The following is an 18,424-nucleotide window of genomic DNA, read 5'->3' on the forward strand; positions in this document are numbered from 1 at the left end:
TATTCATAAATATTTTCCTTCTGTTTCTGCATAAGAAAGAAAATAATACATGTTTGGAATGGCATGAGGGTGAGGGCACGCGACTAATCTGCTCTGCAATAGTGTCGTGTACAAGAAATGAATGTGGATCCTGATTAAACATCAAACCTACAGTAAAAAAACGCAAGGGGTAGAGCTGACATTAGCCTGAAGGACTTTGCTAACTCTCTTTGCCTCTTGTGTGGCACTCTTTCCACCTTATATCTCCTTTATCCAGTGGTGGACGAAGTACACATACCATGTACTTGAGTTAAAGTAAAGATACTCAAGGTAAAATATTACTCAAGTAAAAGTAGTGCCTTTAAACATTCACTTGAGTAAAAGTACAAAAGTATTTGCCTTCAAATGTACTTAAGTATCCAAGTACTATGAATTTTTATGGCCATAATGTCCTATTATAATTTGTCACAAGACTCTTGCTTAACTCAGTCTACATGAAGACTAATGTCACTCTTGGCACACCAATCTATTAATAAAATTACATTAATTAGTCAGATGTATATCTATATATATTTGAATTGAATACATTTTATGTGTGTTTAATTTTGGAGGGAAGGGGACTGTTCCCATAAGGTATAATATATTTACAGTATTTACTGTATATATTTTTCTCGAGTGTCTATGGTCATAATTATTAACATCCGAATGTTATGATACATTCACATAAACTTGCACAATGCCATTAAATATATATATATATATATATACACACACACACACGCACACATATATATACACACACATATACACACATATATATACACACATATATATATATACACACACACACACGCACACATATATATATATACACACACACACGCATGCGCACACACATACATATATATATATATATTCTATGTTATGGGAGCAGCCAATTTCCCTCCAAAATTAAACACAAAAATGTATTAATGCAGTGTTTCTGCTACTCCCCATAAAAAAAATGCTATTATATGCAAGTCATTTTAGTGTCAACATAATAAGCAATGTACATTATGCGTCAATATTTACAGATAATTGCTGCAATAATAGCTGCTGCTCTCTGCCCCGCTTAAAATCATTGGCAACGCAATTTGTTTGGAACTATTGAGAGCTACACGAATCACGTGACCACGCGGCGGCGAGATGTTCGCAACTCTCATATTTAACGGCTCTGGGGTGCATTTCCCGTACAACAACGTAACTTACTGCTCCACTACCGTAGTACGATGCACTGTTGAAGAAATCAACTTGCTAGTCACGACTGTTTCCCGAAACCGTATTGTCGCGAAATTGGTTGTTCAACCACGTTGGTTAATGATGTCACACATGTGGTGGAGTAAAAACTACTTTTAATGAATCTGTTTGCGATCGAATTAATGCTAGATGTTTTGCTATAAATTACGGACATGTCATCTGAGGACTATCTCATATTTTTCTCAGTTATTTGCTTTATTTCCAGATTCAATCATAGGCTCGTTCTTACGCACTAGAGCACGTTCACACATGCGCACTCTTCAAAAACGGTGCTTTAAATCTACTGACAGACTAAAAGACATAAAGGACATTTGTATGTCTTCTAAATAAAAGATACTGATTGTACTGAATGTCATCTTGCTTATTTGGCTCAAGATAATAATTTATTAAGCCCACATGTTATAATAGCAAGAAACTCTGCTTCTAACCACAGGTCGAGAGCTGTCGTTCCAACCACACAACTCTGCGATGCTGTTTGCGAATGTTCGTTGGAACGATGGTTTCGGGAAACACCGACTCGTTGAACTATGACGATAACGACGGAACTTGCGACCATAGTTGGCTAACGATGCTTTTGGGAAACACACCCCTGGTTCGCGCTTAGTAGATGCCGCCAAGGCAAGTTCAAAACAAAGCGTGCGCACGCTGTATTGTGATTGGTGGCTCCATTGACCAGTTACATTTTTATCCACTCATAAATAAAAAGGAACGACTGATTTTGAAAATGTAGAAGAGTAAAAAGTAAGCTATTTGACTTTGAAATGTAGTGGAGTTAAAGTAAAAGTCTCCCCAAATTTAAATACTTCAGTAAAGTACAGATACGCAAAAAAGCTACTTAAGTACAGTAACAAATTACATTTACTTCGTCACTGTCCACCACTGCCTTTATCTGGTAGGAATCCATGCTGTAAATCCAAATGTACCATTTAAAAACAACAATTATAAAAAACAAATGGGACTGGCATTTATCTGATCACGGTAAGGTATTCCAAAGTTTCTGTGTAAGCTAGACCTCTGGGAAGCTTGGTGAAAATATGATAGCTAATCAGAAGGGTTTATAGATTCGGACTTGAATCATGCCAACCATATGGTTATTGCTTTAAGAAGTCATGGAAATGTCTTACATAATACTGCTGTTGTTCGACTTAACATTTATGTCCTTTGTAATAGTTTTAATAGATCCAGTGATGTGTGCAGCATAGATGTCTCCAAGCAACTAATTCAGCATTGTCACTTAAAAATTAAGTATTAAAAGAACTAAGACTGGTATTTCTTTACACACTTATGAAGCTGTAAAATAAATTAAAAAAATGTTGTTTCACGTTACCCTGATGGTTTTTTGTGTTTGTGTTAATGACACTATCTATACATAAATTGTGAAGTCATCATATGGCCTTATGTTTTACCCAGCCTGATCTCATGAAATTAACGTGACTATGGCAACATTTTTCAAAACAAACATTTTCAAAACAAAAGTATGTGCTTCTTTACATGTTTGGCTGCAGTTTCCCAGTGAAATGTCCAGCAGGGGAGCCAAAAGCGAGTGAAATGATATTGTAATCAGATGAGGGTTTTAAGGTGAATATTAGATTAGTCTTTTAATGAGTAAAACGTACCTATGTAACCTAAAACTTTAGCCTAAACCTAACCAATAATGTCCTAAAAGATAAATGAGAGGTAAACAAATCTGACATCCTTACCTTAAACCAACACCTAAACCTGGCTCAAATTCGACATTAAAATCATCCTTGGCTGGGCTCGAGGCTCAGTCTCAGAGTCTAAAGTCCAACAGTCTATCAGGTGAGCTACAGCGCAAGCTAACCATGTTGTAATATGTGTGTAAATGAAGGTTGGTCTGTAATGCAAGTGTTAAAATTGATAATTTTTCAAATTATGCATTAGAGTATGTGTTTTTATATAATAACATTGCAGGGTGTGAGTAATAGAGCGAGAAATCAGTGTTAAATTCATAAAGTCATCAACAGACATTGTAGTCGCGATTTGTGAAAGTGAATAAATCGCAGTTGTTGTAGCGCCTCTAGTGTTCATTTCAGCAGGAAGCTGCAGCAAAAAGTTGAAAGCAGTAAAAATTTAGTTGGTAACGTTCATTATATGAGACTAGGTTTGTTTTACCACCTGTACATAGTACATATAAAAGTGCAAAGCAGATTTTTGTAGTTCCATTAAGTTGGTATATCAACAGTATGCCATTTCATGATATATATGCGGTAATGAGCTGTAAAATATTCAGGCACCAAAATGACATCCTGTAATGCCTGAAACATGGTCGCTGCATTTTTACGGCAACATCTTTAGCTGGTAAAATCTGGTAAAAAAAACATCCATCCATCCATCCATCCATCTTCAACCGCTTATCCGAAGTCGGGTCGCGGGGGCAGCTGCTCCAGCAGGGGGCCCCAAACTTCCCTATCCCGAGCCACATTAACCAGCTCTGACTGGGCGACCCGAGGCGTTCCCAGGCCAGTGTGGAGATGTAATCTCTCCACCTAGTCCTGGGTCTTCCCCGAGGCCTCCTCCCAGCTGGACGTGCCTGAAACACCTCCCTAGGGAGGCGGCCAGGGGGCATCCTTACCAGATGCCCAAACCACCTCAACTGACTCCTTTCAACGCAAAGGAGCAGCGGCTCTACTCCGAGCTCCTCACGGATGACTGAGCTCCTCACCCTATCTCTAAGGGAGAAGCCCGCCACCCTTCTGAGGAAGCCCATTTCGGCCGCTTGTACTCGCGACCTAGTTCTTTTAAAAAAAACATGACCATTGTTAATGTGACTGAATTACTAACTGATATAACTGTGCCATTGTACTTACTTCTGGTAAGGGTGTCATTAATTCTGAAGCTGCAAAGAACCTTGTCCACGTTTCTAGCATGAAGGAATCCATTTCCTCTCACAACGACTTGGAATGCCTCTACAAGACAGGAAGTTAATGCAAACCAATGTTAAATTGTGGCAATAGTTTATGGTCAGTTACATCAAAACAAATCTGTTCAATTCAAAATCAATTTGTCTAGGGAAAGACGAATAAATTACATTTATTTGTCTGAATAAACAGCCGAAAACCACAGAGCACAAAAGATTAACATAGTAGATAAAATAAGACTGCACAGTACCGACAAATCAGATCTTCAGTTTGTTTTGTTTTGAATTTTAAGTGCATTTTGAGACTTACAAATTCGCTTTGTGTTTACTTTATGCTTAAAAGTCTGGTTTTAAAGGAAACATTGGGCTCATTAAAAGTTTATTCATGCTAGCCAATCAAAGTTTAGCCTCTGTATGAGTGACTTTGTCTATGCAATAGTATTATATAAATGCCTTGTGTTAAAGCAATCAATTGCAAGGTAACTTACAACATCTCAGGGGTTGTTGACAGGAAGGAATCTTTCAAGAACCAATCTTCAAACATACATTGCTCATTTAGCAACCTCAATTCAGCATTTGACATGATCTTTTGTGCAGATGGTGACTTGTACATTGTTATTGTGGCCATTGTCAAGCCTGACAAACATATTATGTGTTAGCTGATTGTTTGGTACTGTTGGTTTTTAGCCAGCTCACCAGTTCTGTTGGGTCTTTGCCCCCACTAGAACAGAGTTTGCCTGAAGCTGAGCTGTGAAGCCAAGCCAAGGTTGATCTAGTGAGATCCATCAGAGATCCATAAAATTTTACTCACCTCCAGCACAGATACTGGAAGGTTCTGCTGCAAGGATCTCAATGCATGATTTTTTCAAGATCTGACAGACACAGAAAATGGAAATTAGTGGATGGTTGTTTATTTTTATGCTTTATTTAAGAGAACTAATCTCTATATTTCCAAAGCCCTTATACATTCATGAAATAGTATCACTACAACATGGTTGGGAACAATGAATGGGGAAGAAGTTCCACTGACATTTTTGGTAACACTTACCATTTAGCAATGAATAATAAGTAATTTACAAATGCATTATAATGTATAATATATGATTATAACCACATGACTTTCTTTCAGTTCTTGCCAAATGGTGAGCATTTTACTTACATGTTACTGTTTAAATGCTTAATCCAGTTATTCATACTTATTTTGATAAAAAATACAACAACATAAAAATGCACCAATTCATGATATGTCACAATGCAGCAAAAATTGATTATTATAGTGAGATTAAAAGGAAGGATTATCTAATTTAGCTACTGTCCGCTTTGTGCTTCTATGTATTACTATTATATCTTGTAATGTGGTGTCCCAACATACCCAATCCTAGATACCTAAAGCCCTCTGCTAAAACATTTTTCAGGTCTTCATTCAGTCACAGCATATTCATATAATAAAGACTGATGAACATTAAACCATTCTAAACTTTATATACATAGCTTTTTATTGTTGGCAACTCCTTAACAAATGCATCATACATGTCCACCTCACATTAAGGTACATTTTTGTAGTTTATTCATGTTGAATAAGTGTTATTAAGCATTTATAACATGTTAGGTAAAATCGCTAACTATTTTGCATGTACTGCATGAAAGTCGCCTTCTTTTATTAATGTTATTATCCTCCTGAGACCCGCATCTAAAATCCTTTATATGTAAAGTCTGATCTCAGTTCAGGAGACTCTAGTCTGTCATTTAAGAGTTAAACTTTCGATGCACCACGGGTTATATGACAACAAAACATGGCACAGATCTCAGCTGAGTTTGTCTTTGGGAGAAACGGCAACAAAACGACATCTGTTAAGAAACCTTATTACGTTTTTTACAATAAAAATAGAAGAGTCTCTAGTTTCATTCAATATGCCATTTTAAACATTTCATCGATGTATCGCAAAACGGCTCGCTGTTAAAAACAATTACCATGTACATGGACTATAGGATCATTTTCTTAAAATATTCTGTATTTACTGTGCATTATCAGATTGAGAATCAATGGATGCATCCAAAAGCTGGAAAATGTTGCTTTCAGAGGCTTTATATTGAGTTAAGATGAAAATATGGTGCATTTCGAACTGTTCTGAGAACAGTGCAGACAGACAGCACACTGGAGGTTAAGTCATTCCCTAATTGGGAAGCAAGGGAGCATCCTATATCTTTCCTATGCAGCCAAGTGTATGCACTTGTCTTGGCCCACAACATGTTTGGCCCACATGGGACAACGGTAATCAGCAAATAGATTCAGAATGTTTCATGCAAAATTGTATTTTAACATGGTTGGCAGTGATTGGATGATGCTGGTCATTACTTTTAATCAGAAGTATTTATGCTAAATTCTGATGTAATGTCTGTAACATCTCAAAAACATGAATAACCAACATTCCTGGAAACATAAACAATTTGATAGAGCTATATATATATATATATATATATATATATATATATATATATATATATATATATATATATATATACACATACACATACATATATATGAACCCCTTTCTAAACATTACTACATAGTGTTACCCATTTTTAGTTTTTTTGCACAATGACTATGCAAGTCCACCCCTGCCAGTGCCCCAACACAACAATCCTCTTGTGGTGTTTTTTGTTTTGAAATGTACATCTGTTTAATTCGTCTTTTCCTCTTGTTGTCCTGGAAGTAGTCTTCATCAGTCCATACCACCACCTATGTGTGTGAGGTTGTTTTGATCTACATGTCTACCCAGTTTGTCTGTCATCTCTGGAATTATGCTTTAAGATCCCAAGGACCCTGCTGATTTACAACACTTTGCCTTCTTCTCCTGAGAGTAACAGTCAAGAGCTTTCAGCATACAGCTAATTGGTAGCAGATGGAGGCCAGCTGGACAGACCCCAGTCTAAGCTCATGAAACAGTCCACCTCTGGATAAGACGAGTCTTCACCCAAACATCTCTTCTTCCACATCAGCTTCGAAGTTAAAAAAAATATAAATCAATACCTTTCATAGCAAAAAAAAAAAAGGAAGAAAAAAAAGATACAGTGAGCAGGCTTTGATCTTGTTTGTGCAGACTCCAGTCAACTGCAGGATCAAAGCAGTTGAGCAAGGGCAAGGCAGGGCTTTCTTAGAATACTGATACTGGAAGAAATCAAAAGTCTTCCGACTGGACTGAATGAATATTCTTGTTTGTTGTTCTTCGTTTCCATGTTTTTCTGTTCTTCCTGTTTTCTTTCTTTCTTTCTTTTTAATGAAAATGTCCTGTCCAAAATCAAGTGAGACCACTGAATGGCCAAGCATATGGCTTCTCCCTTAAACAGCCATTGCTCTATTTCTAAACCTGTTCCACTGTTCCAAAAGATTTATATTGAGCACAAAATTCCGCAATAAGAATGGAATATAAACAAGGTGTGTGATTAATGATCATGTATAATGATTTCCCTCAGTAATAACATTTTCTCATAAGGAATACAATCCACCATTTCATCACAATAAAATACAAAATCAATACACATCTAAATGATATTAAACTGCCTCTTTAAAGGCTCTTACCGAATCAATGACTCCTTGGAGAGCTTCGAAGCCATCATTTACTGGGAAGACATGATCTTTGCTGTCAGCAATTTTGGCCAGCTATGGAAGGTAAAACCAAGACAAATTGTGTGAAATCAACACAAAAATAACTTGAACTTGATTTCAAGCCTGATTTTAAGTCTGTTCTGTGTGGGTTATATTTTAGAAGGGTAACCTATTACCATAGAACTTTCAATACAGTATGGGTCAGAAATCAAGTTTAGGGGTAAATATTGACCTTTAATACAAAATTACTTTCTGACATAAGATATATACCATGATGCTGAATGTACCATGGCATTTACATGGCAGAAGTATGACAAAGAATAACAATAATGTTTTTATGGAGACGTATGGCACATAAATTATTGCATTACTATGGGACCTTGACCCATAATTACCATGTAATACCATGGCAATTTTTGTAAGTTTTTGGTAGATTTGTTGCAGACAAAAATTTAATTGATATATATATATATATATATATATATATATATATATATATATATATATATATATATGAACTTTGTCAGTTCAAACCAGTCTGGCCATTCTCTGTTGACCTCTCTCATCAACAATTAATTTCCATCCCCAGATCTGCCACTTACTAGATGTTTTTAATATTTTATTGGCTTTATTTCACTTTGTTACACTCAACAGCTATTGGAAAACAGAAATATTATGGTTCAGCAGCATCCCAATACTTTAGATTAGCACATCCTCGGACATACACACACACGCATGCTCGCACGCACGCACGCTCGCTCGCTCACTTACGCACACACATCATGTGTTGAGTGACCTTTTGTGCATAATTTTTCCATGTACACTGTTTGAGAAATATTTAAAGAACTACTTCTATTATGTTGTGTTTGGGCTCGTTTGAATCAGGATAGTCTGCTTTAAGTCACAATATGTACATTTTTATGTTATAAGAATGTTTCAGGAAGTAATAAGGAAAATTGTGACATTTCTAGTTATATTAATATGTGTCAGTAGGAATTTCATACACTAATACTCACTACAGTTTGACCTCAGAGTGAAACAAATTTGCTCATTGCATTTTACTAAACGAGACATTTCCAGCAATTTAAAGCACATGGCTATCACATCTCATCTCATGTTTTAACCAACTCTGAATATAATTGTTGGGATAAAATTTTTTGCAAATCATGAAATCAAAACAGCTCTAATTTGTCAGGCAATTAAAAAGCATTTTTGAGAATTGTTAGGATCAGCTATATGCATTGTTGTGCCCAGATTCTATGCTTTAAAACAACACCTATTTTTTTTTAAGATCAAGCAAGTAAGTATTAATTTATTACATAATAATTACAATTAATTTTCTGCAGTGAGTGCTGCCCACTAGCCCAGAATAAGCTCAGTTCTATGAATCCTTCTATCAATAAAAATATATATATTTTTAAATATGTTAAAAAACTATGTACGTACATATGTATGACATAATTATTAAAAAAGAAGTTGTCAAAAATATCTCATGCAATTTCTTGGGAGAATATATGCAGTATGAGAGATTTATTAACAATCTTAGTGGACCGGTCATTTTTGACCCACGAACACAACACAAGTGTAAAGGTGTGGTCACTAGACTAGATATTTGTGTTCCATTCACTTACATTCATAGATATAAACCCGAATAACAGCAGCAAAAAAATCACTTGTGTAGACGGTTTGTCTTTCACTGCGTATACATGTCTAGTTTGGCGAACTATGATCTGGGAATTCATACCAAATTGATTTGTTTTACCGTTAAAGGATTCAAACGTCACATATTGACCTCTTGTCTCAATACAAAGAGTACCAACTTCAAAGCTGCAGTGTTGCGGGAAGGTGGAGTAGATTATGTATTTTAAGATTTTGAATGTATTATTATTTGTATAATTTATTTAAAAAAACAGAAGCCCTAGAGCATGGCGTCATATCCTGTTGCCCATATTTTTTGCGGGGTTCAAAGTGGTTTCACATGCTCAAAGAAAAGTGTGACTGCAATACACAAACCTGAGTCTCATTGAAGTCCTTGACCCCCACACAGTACACAGAGGCACCCAGACTGCGGGAACGATTGGCCTGAGGGATACACACAGAAACTGTTTACATGTGTAGTCTATTAGCCATTAACTGCTTCATGATCACACCTCATGATTTGGCACTTACTGGCAAAGGTGAACATCTATGAAGAGGATAATACCTATCTGTTGGGTTATTATAACAGATATGGATTATAACAGATTTATTGAATACATCCCATTAAACATTCACAGTGCTGTGGAAAAAGTAAGTGAACCCTTGGATTTAATAACTTGTCGATTCTCCTTTGGCAGAAATAACCTCAACCATGCGTTTCTTGTAGCTGCGCATTAGACCTGAACATTCAGAAGCAATTTTGGACCATTCTTCCTTACAGAACAGCTTCAACTCAGCCATATGCTTAGGCCTAGTCCACACTAATATGTTTTCGTTTGAAACCTCATCTTTTTCTCTCCGTTTTGGCCTTCCGTCCACACTGAGATATTGTTTTTGTCCATGAAAACTGAGCTTTTTGAAAACGCACCCCAAAGTGGATACATTTGAAAACGGCGTTTTCGCGTTGTAGTGTGGACTGTTCAAACGGATGCTTTGGAAAACGATGACGCATTTTTAGGCATGTGATCTATCCAACCAAAAAATCAAGATGTCGGCCTGTGTTATACGGCACTGTTGTGCCTGATACTCACTTTGATAGCGTTGTTAAAAAATAAATGGCACTTTGTACAACCTTCACATTGCATTCCTTCAAAGGAGAAGGGAAGTTTACTCGGAATTGGTGTCTGGCAACGGAACACGAGGACAATTGTGTTTCAGACCGTACATCCAGAGGGGATTTTCATGATAACATGATTTAAGCTTTTTCATACGTTTCAATGTGGATGAGCAACATTTGGAAAATGCTTGAAAACGTTAGTGTGGACGGAGAGCGTTTTGAAACGTTTTCTGTAGATTAATGTAGACATTGCCTTAGGATGTCTGGTTTGAACGGCTCTCTTGAGGTCATTCCTTAGCATCATTCCACAGCATCTCTATTGGGTTAAGGTCTGCACTCTGACTGGGCCACTTCAAAAGGTGGACTTTCTTTTATTGAAGCCATTCTGTAGTGGACTTACTTCAATGTTTAGGGTCATTGTCCTTCTGCATCATTTAACTTCTGCTGAGCTTCAGTTGGTGCACAGCCACCCTGACATTATCATGAAGGATATCTTGATGCATTTTCCTCGATTATGGAAAGCTGTCTAGGTGCCAAAGCAGTCCCAAATCATGATGTTCCCTTCACCGTTCTTCACCCTTGGGATGATGTTTTCATGTTGGTATGTGGTGACCTTTTTACATCATATGTAGTGCTGCATTTCCTTCCCTAACAATTCAAACTTAGTTATATCAGTCCACAAAATATTTTCCCAGTAGCATTGTGGAGGGTCAAGATGGTCTTTGGTAACCTTAAGGCATGCAGCAATGTTTTTGTTGGAAAGCAAAGCAGTGACTTCCTTTGTGGTGTCCTGCCATGGACACCATGCCTGTTTAATGTTTTCAGTATAATAGACTCATGAAGAGATGTTAACCAGTCCCAATGATTCCCTCTTTAACTTTCACTCTAGGGATATTTTTACCTCATTGGGCACTCTGTGGTGTGCCCTTTGAGTCATCTTGGCCAGACAGCTACTTCTAGGGAGAGTAAACACAGTACTAGTATCGTAACGTCTCCATTTAAAGACAGTTGGTCTAACTGTGGACAGATGAATATCTAAGCTCTTCGAGGCAACTTTTTAACCCTTTCCAGCTTTATGCAAAGCAACAATTATTGATTGTAGGCATTCTGAGATCTGTTTTTTGTGAGGCATGGTCAATGTCAGCAAATGCTTCTTGTGAAAAGCAAACTTAAAATGTTTAAAAAAAAGTCATAGTAGCTCTAACCCACACCTCCAATGTCATTTCATTAATTAGATGCCAGGTTTGCCAACTCCTGACTCTAATAATGTTGTCATTAGCCTAGGAGTTCACATACTTTTTCCAACCTACACTGTAAGTGTTTGAATGGTGTATTCAATAAGTAAAAAACAGTACACTAATTATTCAGAAATTCAGAAAGCTTAGATTATTCATGCGCATTTAGAAAGCTTTGAATGTCAGAAAGTTTTGAAAACAAAAGTTATTTTTGCAACTCCGTTTGGAGGCGCTAGTGGCGCAGAAATAGCACACTTCAGCTTTAGGGGCCTCTTAGCAAAGCCTGTATTACATTGTGTCAGGTTCACAAAGCAGTCAGCGCTAAAACAAACTGTTAAGGTCTGACGGAAATGATCAGGGTCTTTATCCACTTTTTTCTGAGTTTGGATCATTCCGAAGGATATGCAGATAAGCAGGTTCTACACACAGCCAAGAACAGCACAACAGCATCCCTCTGACATTCTCTTAATTACCTCACCGTGACTGGGTGAGCCATGTTTCTCAATACCCAATAGGCAGAACTTGGACTGTTTTGAGTTTTTAACCTTTGAGAGAAAAGACATTTTGATTCCTACTGATATGACCACTTCATCTCCATTAAGATTTCATTCTTACCTCTCTTTCAGCATAATAGAAGAGATCTTCATGCAGTTCACCATCTGTGAGGGCAATGATAACACTGGCTGTGCGGTATCCTTAACAAAGAAACAATGTTTCTGTCATAAAACTTTTAATGTCAGGCAAAAATACATTTTAAAACTTTAACATGCAACATGAAGCTAGCTAGCAAGTCATTTAAATTCATTGAAGAACAGTCCTATCAACCAATCAGATTTTTACAGGGCTCTTCTACATTCTTAGCAATTTATAATTTCTACAGATTTTAGAGGTAGATTATGGTTAAGGTTAGGACCAGGGTTAAAGATTGGACTAAGTTTGTATGACAGGAATGTTGTCCCATAACCAACAAAAGACCAGTACCACATTGCAATCTCTAAACCCCGTTAAGACCACTTTGAAATATAAGATAATCCAAACTGGCCAAAACTTTCTTTAAAGTTTTACTTTAAATGTACCTACCCTCGGTGTTACCGTAGTAAATCTGTTCACTTGCCTGGTAGAAAAAAAAAGAAAGAATAACACATTTTAAAAGTGTACTCCAAGTATCTCCTGTAGATCACACTGATTGGTTACTTCATTGACAGGTAAGAAATAAAGTTTTTTGTTGTTTTGTTGTTTTGATTATTGAGTTAAATTTGTCTGAGGACTGGCCAAACACAACCTGAACTTTTTGAAGGCTATTTAGGCATGTTATTGATGTTAATGTGGATAGGCAGTATTGCTGAGCCAAGATGGTTCCTATTGGCTCACTCACCCTCTGAATACCCTCGTGCATGAAAGTATCTCCACCTGGACGCACTTTGTGGAGTTCCTCCAGACCTATACGAATTAAGTCCCTGACAAATGCATATAAAGAGAGAGAGAAAATAATGAATATATAACGGCCAAAATAATACATATTTATGAGTATATAAGAGTATAGAGTTGTAAATTGATGTGGATGGCATAAATCAGATCATTTGGCCTTGGAAGTATTTACTGAGAAATGTTGGAGTTCATACTGAAATTTGAGCACAGTTTGAGACATTGTTGAGATCTCTTCTGAAACACAAACAAGATTACTGAGGTCTTTTTCTCAGGAAATACAAATTTGAGAAGCAGGAGATTTTACACTCATTTATATCAAAGAAAAACAATTGAGATACATTAAGGCTGCCTTCACATGCTATCGTTATTATTGTAAATATGAGTTTCTCACTTGGAAGTTGCACATGAACAACCCCTCAAGTTGTAATTACTACTAGGAAACTCTTTGAGTTAATTTGATACCAGAGTTTCCGAGTTGGAAGTAGACGTAAACTTTCAACTTAGCAGAGGATAGTACAGTTTCTGTGGTGAATGACAGGTTTTATTTATTTTTATAAATACAGCTATTTGTTAGCACTTGCTATTTCGGTCATATTCATTTATGCATATCAGCAGCCATTTGTAAAATTTTACTCCATGAAATTAGCTTGTATTTGACCAAAATACTATTATCGTCAGCAAGCTGACTAATATGTATTATGGTGCCAAAATAAAAGTTCCTCAACAAATATGGTTGACTGAACTTGGCGTCGTCCATGTTTCCTGTTCTTTCCCACAACAAAGCACTTGAAAGCAACATACATTTAATTACCACTTCAGAAGTGGGAAGTAGGATAATTCCAACAGCACATGAATGCATCACAAACACAGTTATATACTTGTATAGAGTACACAGCTTTTTATGATCAGAAACTCTATTTAAAGACATCAATGATGTCTGAATGCCATTGTAGGCCTTGTATTTCTTTCTTAAAGTACTTAATGAGCAAAGATGATTTTGATGTGTATTATAAATGTTTTTTTTTTTTATTTGTCTGTTGGTTCAAGGCAGTCTGATCTTTCCAAATGAAAAGATGACACATTATCATTAAATAGGTCCCTCTTTTATAATTAGTATTCACTTCAAAGAGATTAAGCATTCTTTTTGCTATTGGAAGAGTCTAAAATAGAGAAAGAAACACTAGAAATCAGGCATTTGTTAAACCTAGATAGCAGGAAGGCAATAAACTTCCAACATTTCTCTGGACACATTGGAAAGGCATACAGATTATTGGCACAGGCAGCTCACAAAAGTGACATTTCTTTATAAATTGTGAAGCGTATGTTGAAGTCTTGGAAGTTCTCTTTTGGAAATAATTATGAAGACAATGCTCATAGCAGATGTGCAGTTCTGTCATATACTTCATGGGTCAGTAATTCTCACATAATCAATTCTGACAGACTTGGCCCTCATTGTTTGATAAAAGTGTTACACTGAAACAATTTGTTAGAATAAACCCATACATCCAAAGAATCAAAACTTTTCCAGATATCAGCTGTGAACCCAATGCAATCATTTGGACATAGGGGTTGAGCTAGACATGTTCACGGGTTAATAAGTTAGCAAAACCTAAAATAAACGGAGGCAATTAGTTACATCAATACTTTTAAGTTAATAGGTGTGGAGCGGAGGGGGGCGGGGCTGGGTCATCCATCCTTTAACAGTGTTACATTGGTGCCGAAGCCCGGGAAGGAGGAGGGTTGCCTGTCACAGAGTCCTCGACACTGCCGTCCACCTTGGGGAGCGCCGCTGCCATCTGCCGGGTGACGGAGTAGCCCGACCGCCCGGATGCGGTGAACGGCCGCCGTCCACGGGGCGAGTGGGGACTGGATTCCCCGACCTCCTGGAGCAAATGGAGCCGCTGCCAGGGGTGGAGGAGTGCCCTGCCATCCCCCAGAAACGCGGAGGGGTCGAGTGAAGACCGCCGTCTGCGAGGGGAGGAGGGAAGTAACTCCCCAATCGCCTGGAGCGGTAGGGCCACTGCCAGGGGCGGAGGAATGTCCCCAGGTGCCGCCAGAAAAGCGGAGGGGCATTCTGTCTGCTGGGGGTTGGAGATTTGACTCCGATTCGCCCGGAGAGGAGCGGCTGTCGTCTGCCAGAGAGTGTGGAGGAGTGTTCGAGGACCACGCAATGGTACATCAGAGAACCGGTGAGTGAGCTTTTTCTCTCTCTCTCCTCTCTCTCTCCCTTTCGCACCGTGTAACACAGTTAAAGGATGGGCAAGGAGGAGGCGAGAACCGGCTTGTCAACATAAATGATAATTTAAATTAAACTCAAACCAAAAGCACACACATGACGGACATGCCCGTAATTCTCTCTCTCTCGAACCATCGTCACCGGCCGCCTTTATCCCTCGTGCGCCTCATCAGGCCGATTGGGGACCAGGCGCGTGATGTTCTGACCCGGCCCCCCCCCCCGCTCCACAATAGGACTTTCACATTTTGATTTTGTGCTACACATGCATGTCAGTTGATTAACTTGATATACTGAGTAAGCAAGCTCATGCATTATAATGACACTTCACTTTAAATTTAACTCTTTCGCTGAACTTAAATTTACAATATAAGCTCAACTTAAATACTAGCTAACATAGTGAATCCTAGCATGCTGATGCATGCATGTGTAAAGCAATATACTGTGGCACATCTTTAACTTGTAGCTGTTTTTCAACTAAGCTCAAGCTCCACTCTTTACCATAATGGTAACCTCCAAAAATCTTAACAGTACAGTATCTCTTCTAAATAACACAAAACATTAAACCTTAACAAGTCTCCCACTTTCCATTCATCTTGCACAAAGACACATTATATAACACTTAATTTGAACATTTACTCTCCCTGTCGAGTGGCATGCAAAGTATGCTTGGAAATAGAAATCCCCTGCCCAGTTCAGTTCATTTTAAGAGACAAGTTCATTAAACTCAATACAATAAAACAATTCAGCTTCATTAAAAGGTGTAAGTTTCATCAACTCAAATGAAAGAAATTGTTCTAAATACTCATTAAGGTTAATTTATTTGAACTAATTTATATTTCTTTACCAAAACAAATATTATTTTGAGCATTATGTTTTACAGTGATTTCAAAGACAATGTGAGCAAATTTCATGGTTCCACAGGAAAAAGCAACAGTGCATGAGTCTCGCTTGTGTCTAAACATTGCTGTAATATTCACATCTTGTGTCTCATGAAGTCTAAAGTTTCCATCTCTGTTAGCAACACCATATCTATGTTGAAAATGTAGATAATGTTCATTTACTGACCTGTCCTCTGTGAGCTGCATTAGAATATTGCCCTGATCAGAGAATACAATGAAGGACATTCGCAACTGAGGGCTAAAATGACAAAAATATAAGACTTCAGATTAATTATCATTTCACATTACATGTCAGATGCACTGGAGTTATTTCAGATGACTGAAATGGGGTATTATTATTTTAAAATAATGACCTTAGAGCTTTACTGTTTACTGTTAAAGACCCAATAAAATCAAAATGGGGAGTTTTGCATAGATTACTCCATGTCTAGCATACATTTTATGTCATCTATATGCTAGTGCACTCTAAAAAGTTGAGAAGATGAATATTTAGCAGTTATACACATTCAAAGTCTTTTTCATCTGGGAAAAAAGTAAAGAATTTTCTCCCTCCCGCTAATCCTAATATGACCTGCAACAGACAAGTAGGTTTGCAAATTGTGAAAAATGGCTGTGATATAACTGCAGCCTAGATATTAAAAAATAAATAAAATAACAGTCCCAATCGTCCCTTTGATATATCCCGCCCCAAGTTCCTGTTTCACTAACAAATATTTCAAGTCAGGAACAAAACTGCGCTTATCAAGCGATTTCATGGGGGGTTCAAGGGAACTTTTCAATATTTGTATACATATACAGTAGAAAACGTATGCACACAATTACACATTTGTGTGAAAACCATAAGTGGGACGTAATTAAAATTACATGACTGTAATTTGTACATTTTTGCAAAATACAATTTTGTGGTTTTGAGGTGAAATGACCATTGAGGGGTGCAAAAAGCAATTTAAATGTTCTCCCCCCTCCCCCAAAATTAGTTTTTAAGGTTAATGCTATTTTGAAATGATCAAAACCGAAGTCCCTATCCTAAACATGATACCTAAACCTAACCGATAGTGTCATGAAAGCAAATGTGAAATGAAAAACGCAACAGCTGAAGTAACCATATAATATCTTAACTCTTTCTGTTCAGGTGTCAACTAGATGCTTTGCTGGTCTCGAAACACAGTCTTCCGTGTACAAAGTCCAGCACTCTATCAGTTGTGCCACTGCGCAAGTTAGAACAAGCTTGTGTATGTAGTTGGTTATTATAGTAAAAGCATTTCAAAGTATTTGGCAAGTTACTCAAAATAAGTAATCCACTACAAATGACAAATTACTTATCTAAAAATGTACAGATTACAATTATTTTACTTTTAAGTACTTTAAAAAAAGAATTCCTAGAAAATTTTTGGTTTTCCGCTCAAATTCAAAATGTAATTCATTGTCGCACACCCTTCAGCTGACTCAGAAACGCTAACAGACGTACATATTTTAAATATATTACACATATTACTTTAGTGCAATAATTTACTTAAAAATAATAAGTTTAATTGAAAGTCAGTAACTATAATCTGATTACAAGTATTTAAAATGTAATTTTTTACACTACATTTAAAATTTAAAAGTAATTATATTACAGTAATTACTTTATAATCGTATACACCCAACACTAATAAGATAGTATTGTGTAGGGAGCAGAGCAAGAAATATGTGTTTATGAAGTGCTAATCTACTTTTAACTCGAGATTTGTGTGAAAGTGAATAAAACTCGTTGTTGTAGCGCCTCTAGTGTTTATTTCACCAGAAAACTGCAGCAATACGTAGAACGAGGCACGTAAAACGAATTTAGCAAAAATGTAGACATAGTAACGTTTTTACTATGAAATACTTATTTTCTTACCTTATAAACTTATAGGCCAGATGTTCCACAAAGTTATAGATTTCATTCCAGTGATGCTGCACACTTCCAGATCTGCATGATAAAACAGACATATAACAGACACTTACAGTCGTACATCATGTGAGCAATAAAGATTCACAAACTGAGAGGAATAGCCACAGTTTGAGATTTACAGATGTGTGAAAAATATCTTTTCTAAAAGCAGCAGTTCAAAAAGTACACTTTTGAC

General features: G+C 37.0%; 1 protein-coding gene across 2 annotated transcripts in view; it reads right to left on the bottom strand.

Moving 5' to 3' along the window:
* Window positions 1–18,424, bottom strand: part of LOC127620710 (anthrax toxin receptor 1-like) — an 85,110-nt gene that overhangs the window by 54,699 nt on the left and 11,987 nt on the right. For both annotated transcript variants that reach the window (XM_052093907.1, XM_052093906.1), the window contains exons 3-11: window positions 18,196–18,267; window positions 16,480–16,551; window positions 13,126–13,207; window positions 12,831–12,864; window positions 12,366–12,445; window positions 9,774–9,842; window positions 7,734–7,814; window positions 4,965–5,025; window positions 4,104–4,202 (exon numbers count right to left, since the gene is read on the bottom strand). In XM_052093907.1, the coding sequence (XP_051949867.1) occupies window positions 4,104–4,202; window positions 4,965–5,025; window positions 7,734–7,814; window positions 9,774–9,842; window positions 12,366–12,445; window positions 12,831–12,864; window positions 13,126–13,207; window positions 16,480–16,551; window positions 18,196–18,267 (650 nt within the window). The remainder of the gene's footprint in view (window positions 1–4,103; window positions 4,203–4,964; window positions 5,026–7,733; window positions 7,815–9,773; window positions 9,843–12,365; window positions 12,446–12,830; window positions 12,865–13,125; window positions 13,208–16,479; window positions 16,552–18,195; window positions 18,268–18,424) is intronic.

The sequence above is a fragment of the Xyrauchen texanus genome, chromosome 27 (assembly GCF_025860055.1).
Source record: "Xyrauchen texanus isolate HMW12.3.18 chromosome 27, RBS_HiC_50CHRs, whole genome shotgun sequence".
NCBI lineage: Eukaryota > Metazoa > Chordata > Actinopteri > Cypriniformes > Catostomidae > Xyrauchen > Xyrauchen texanus.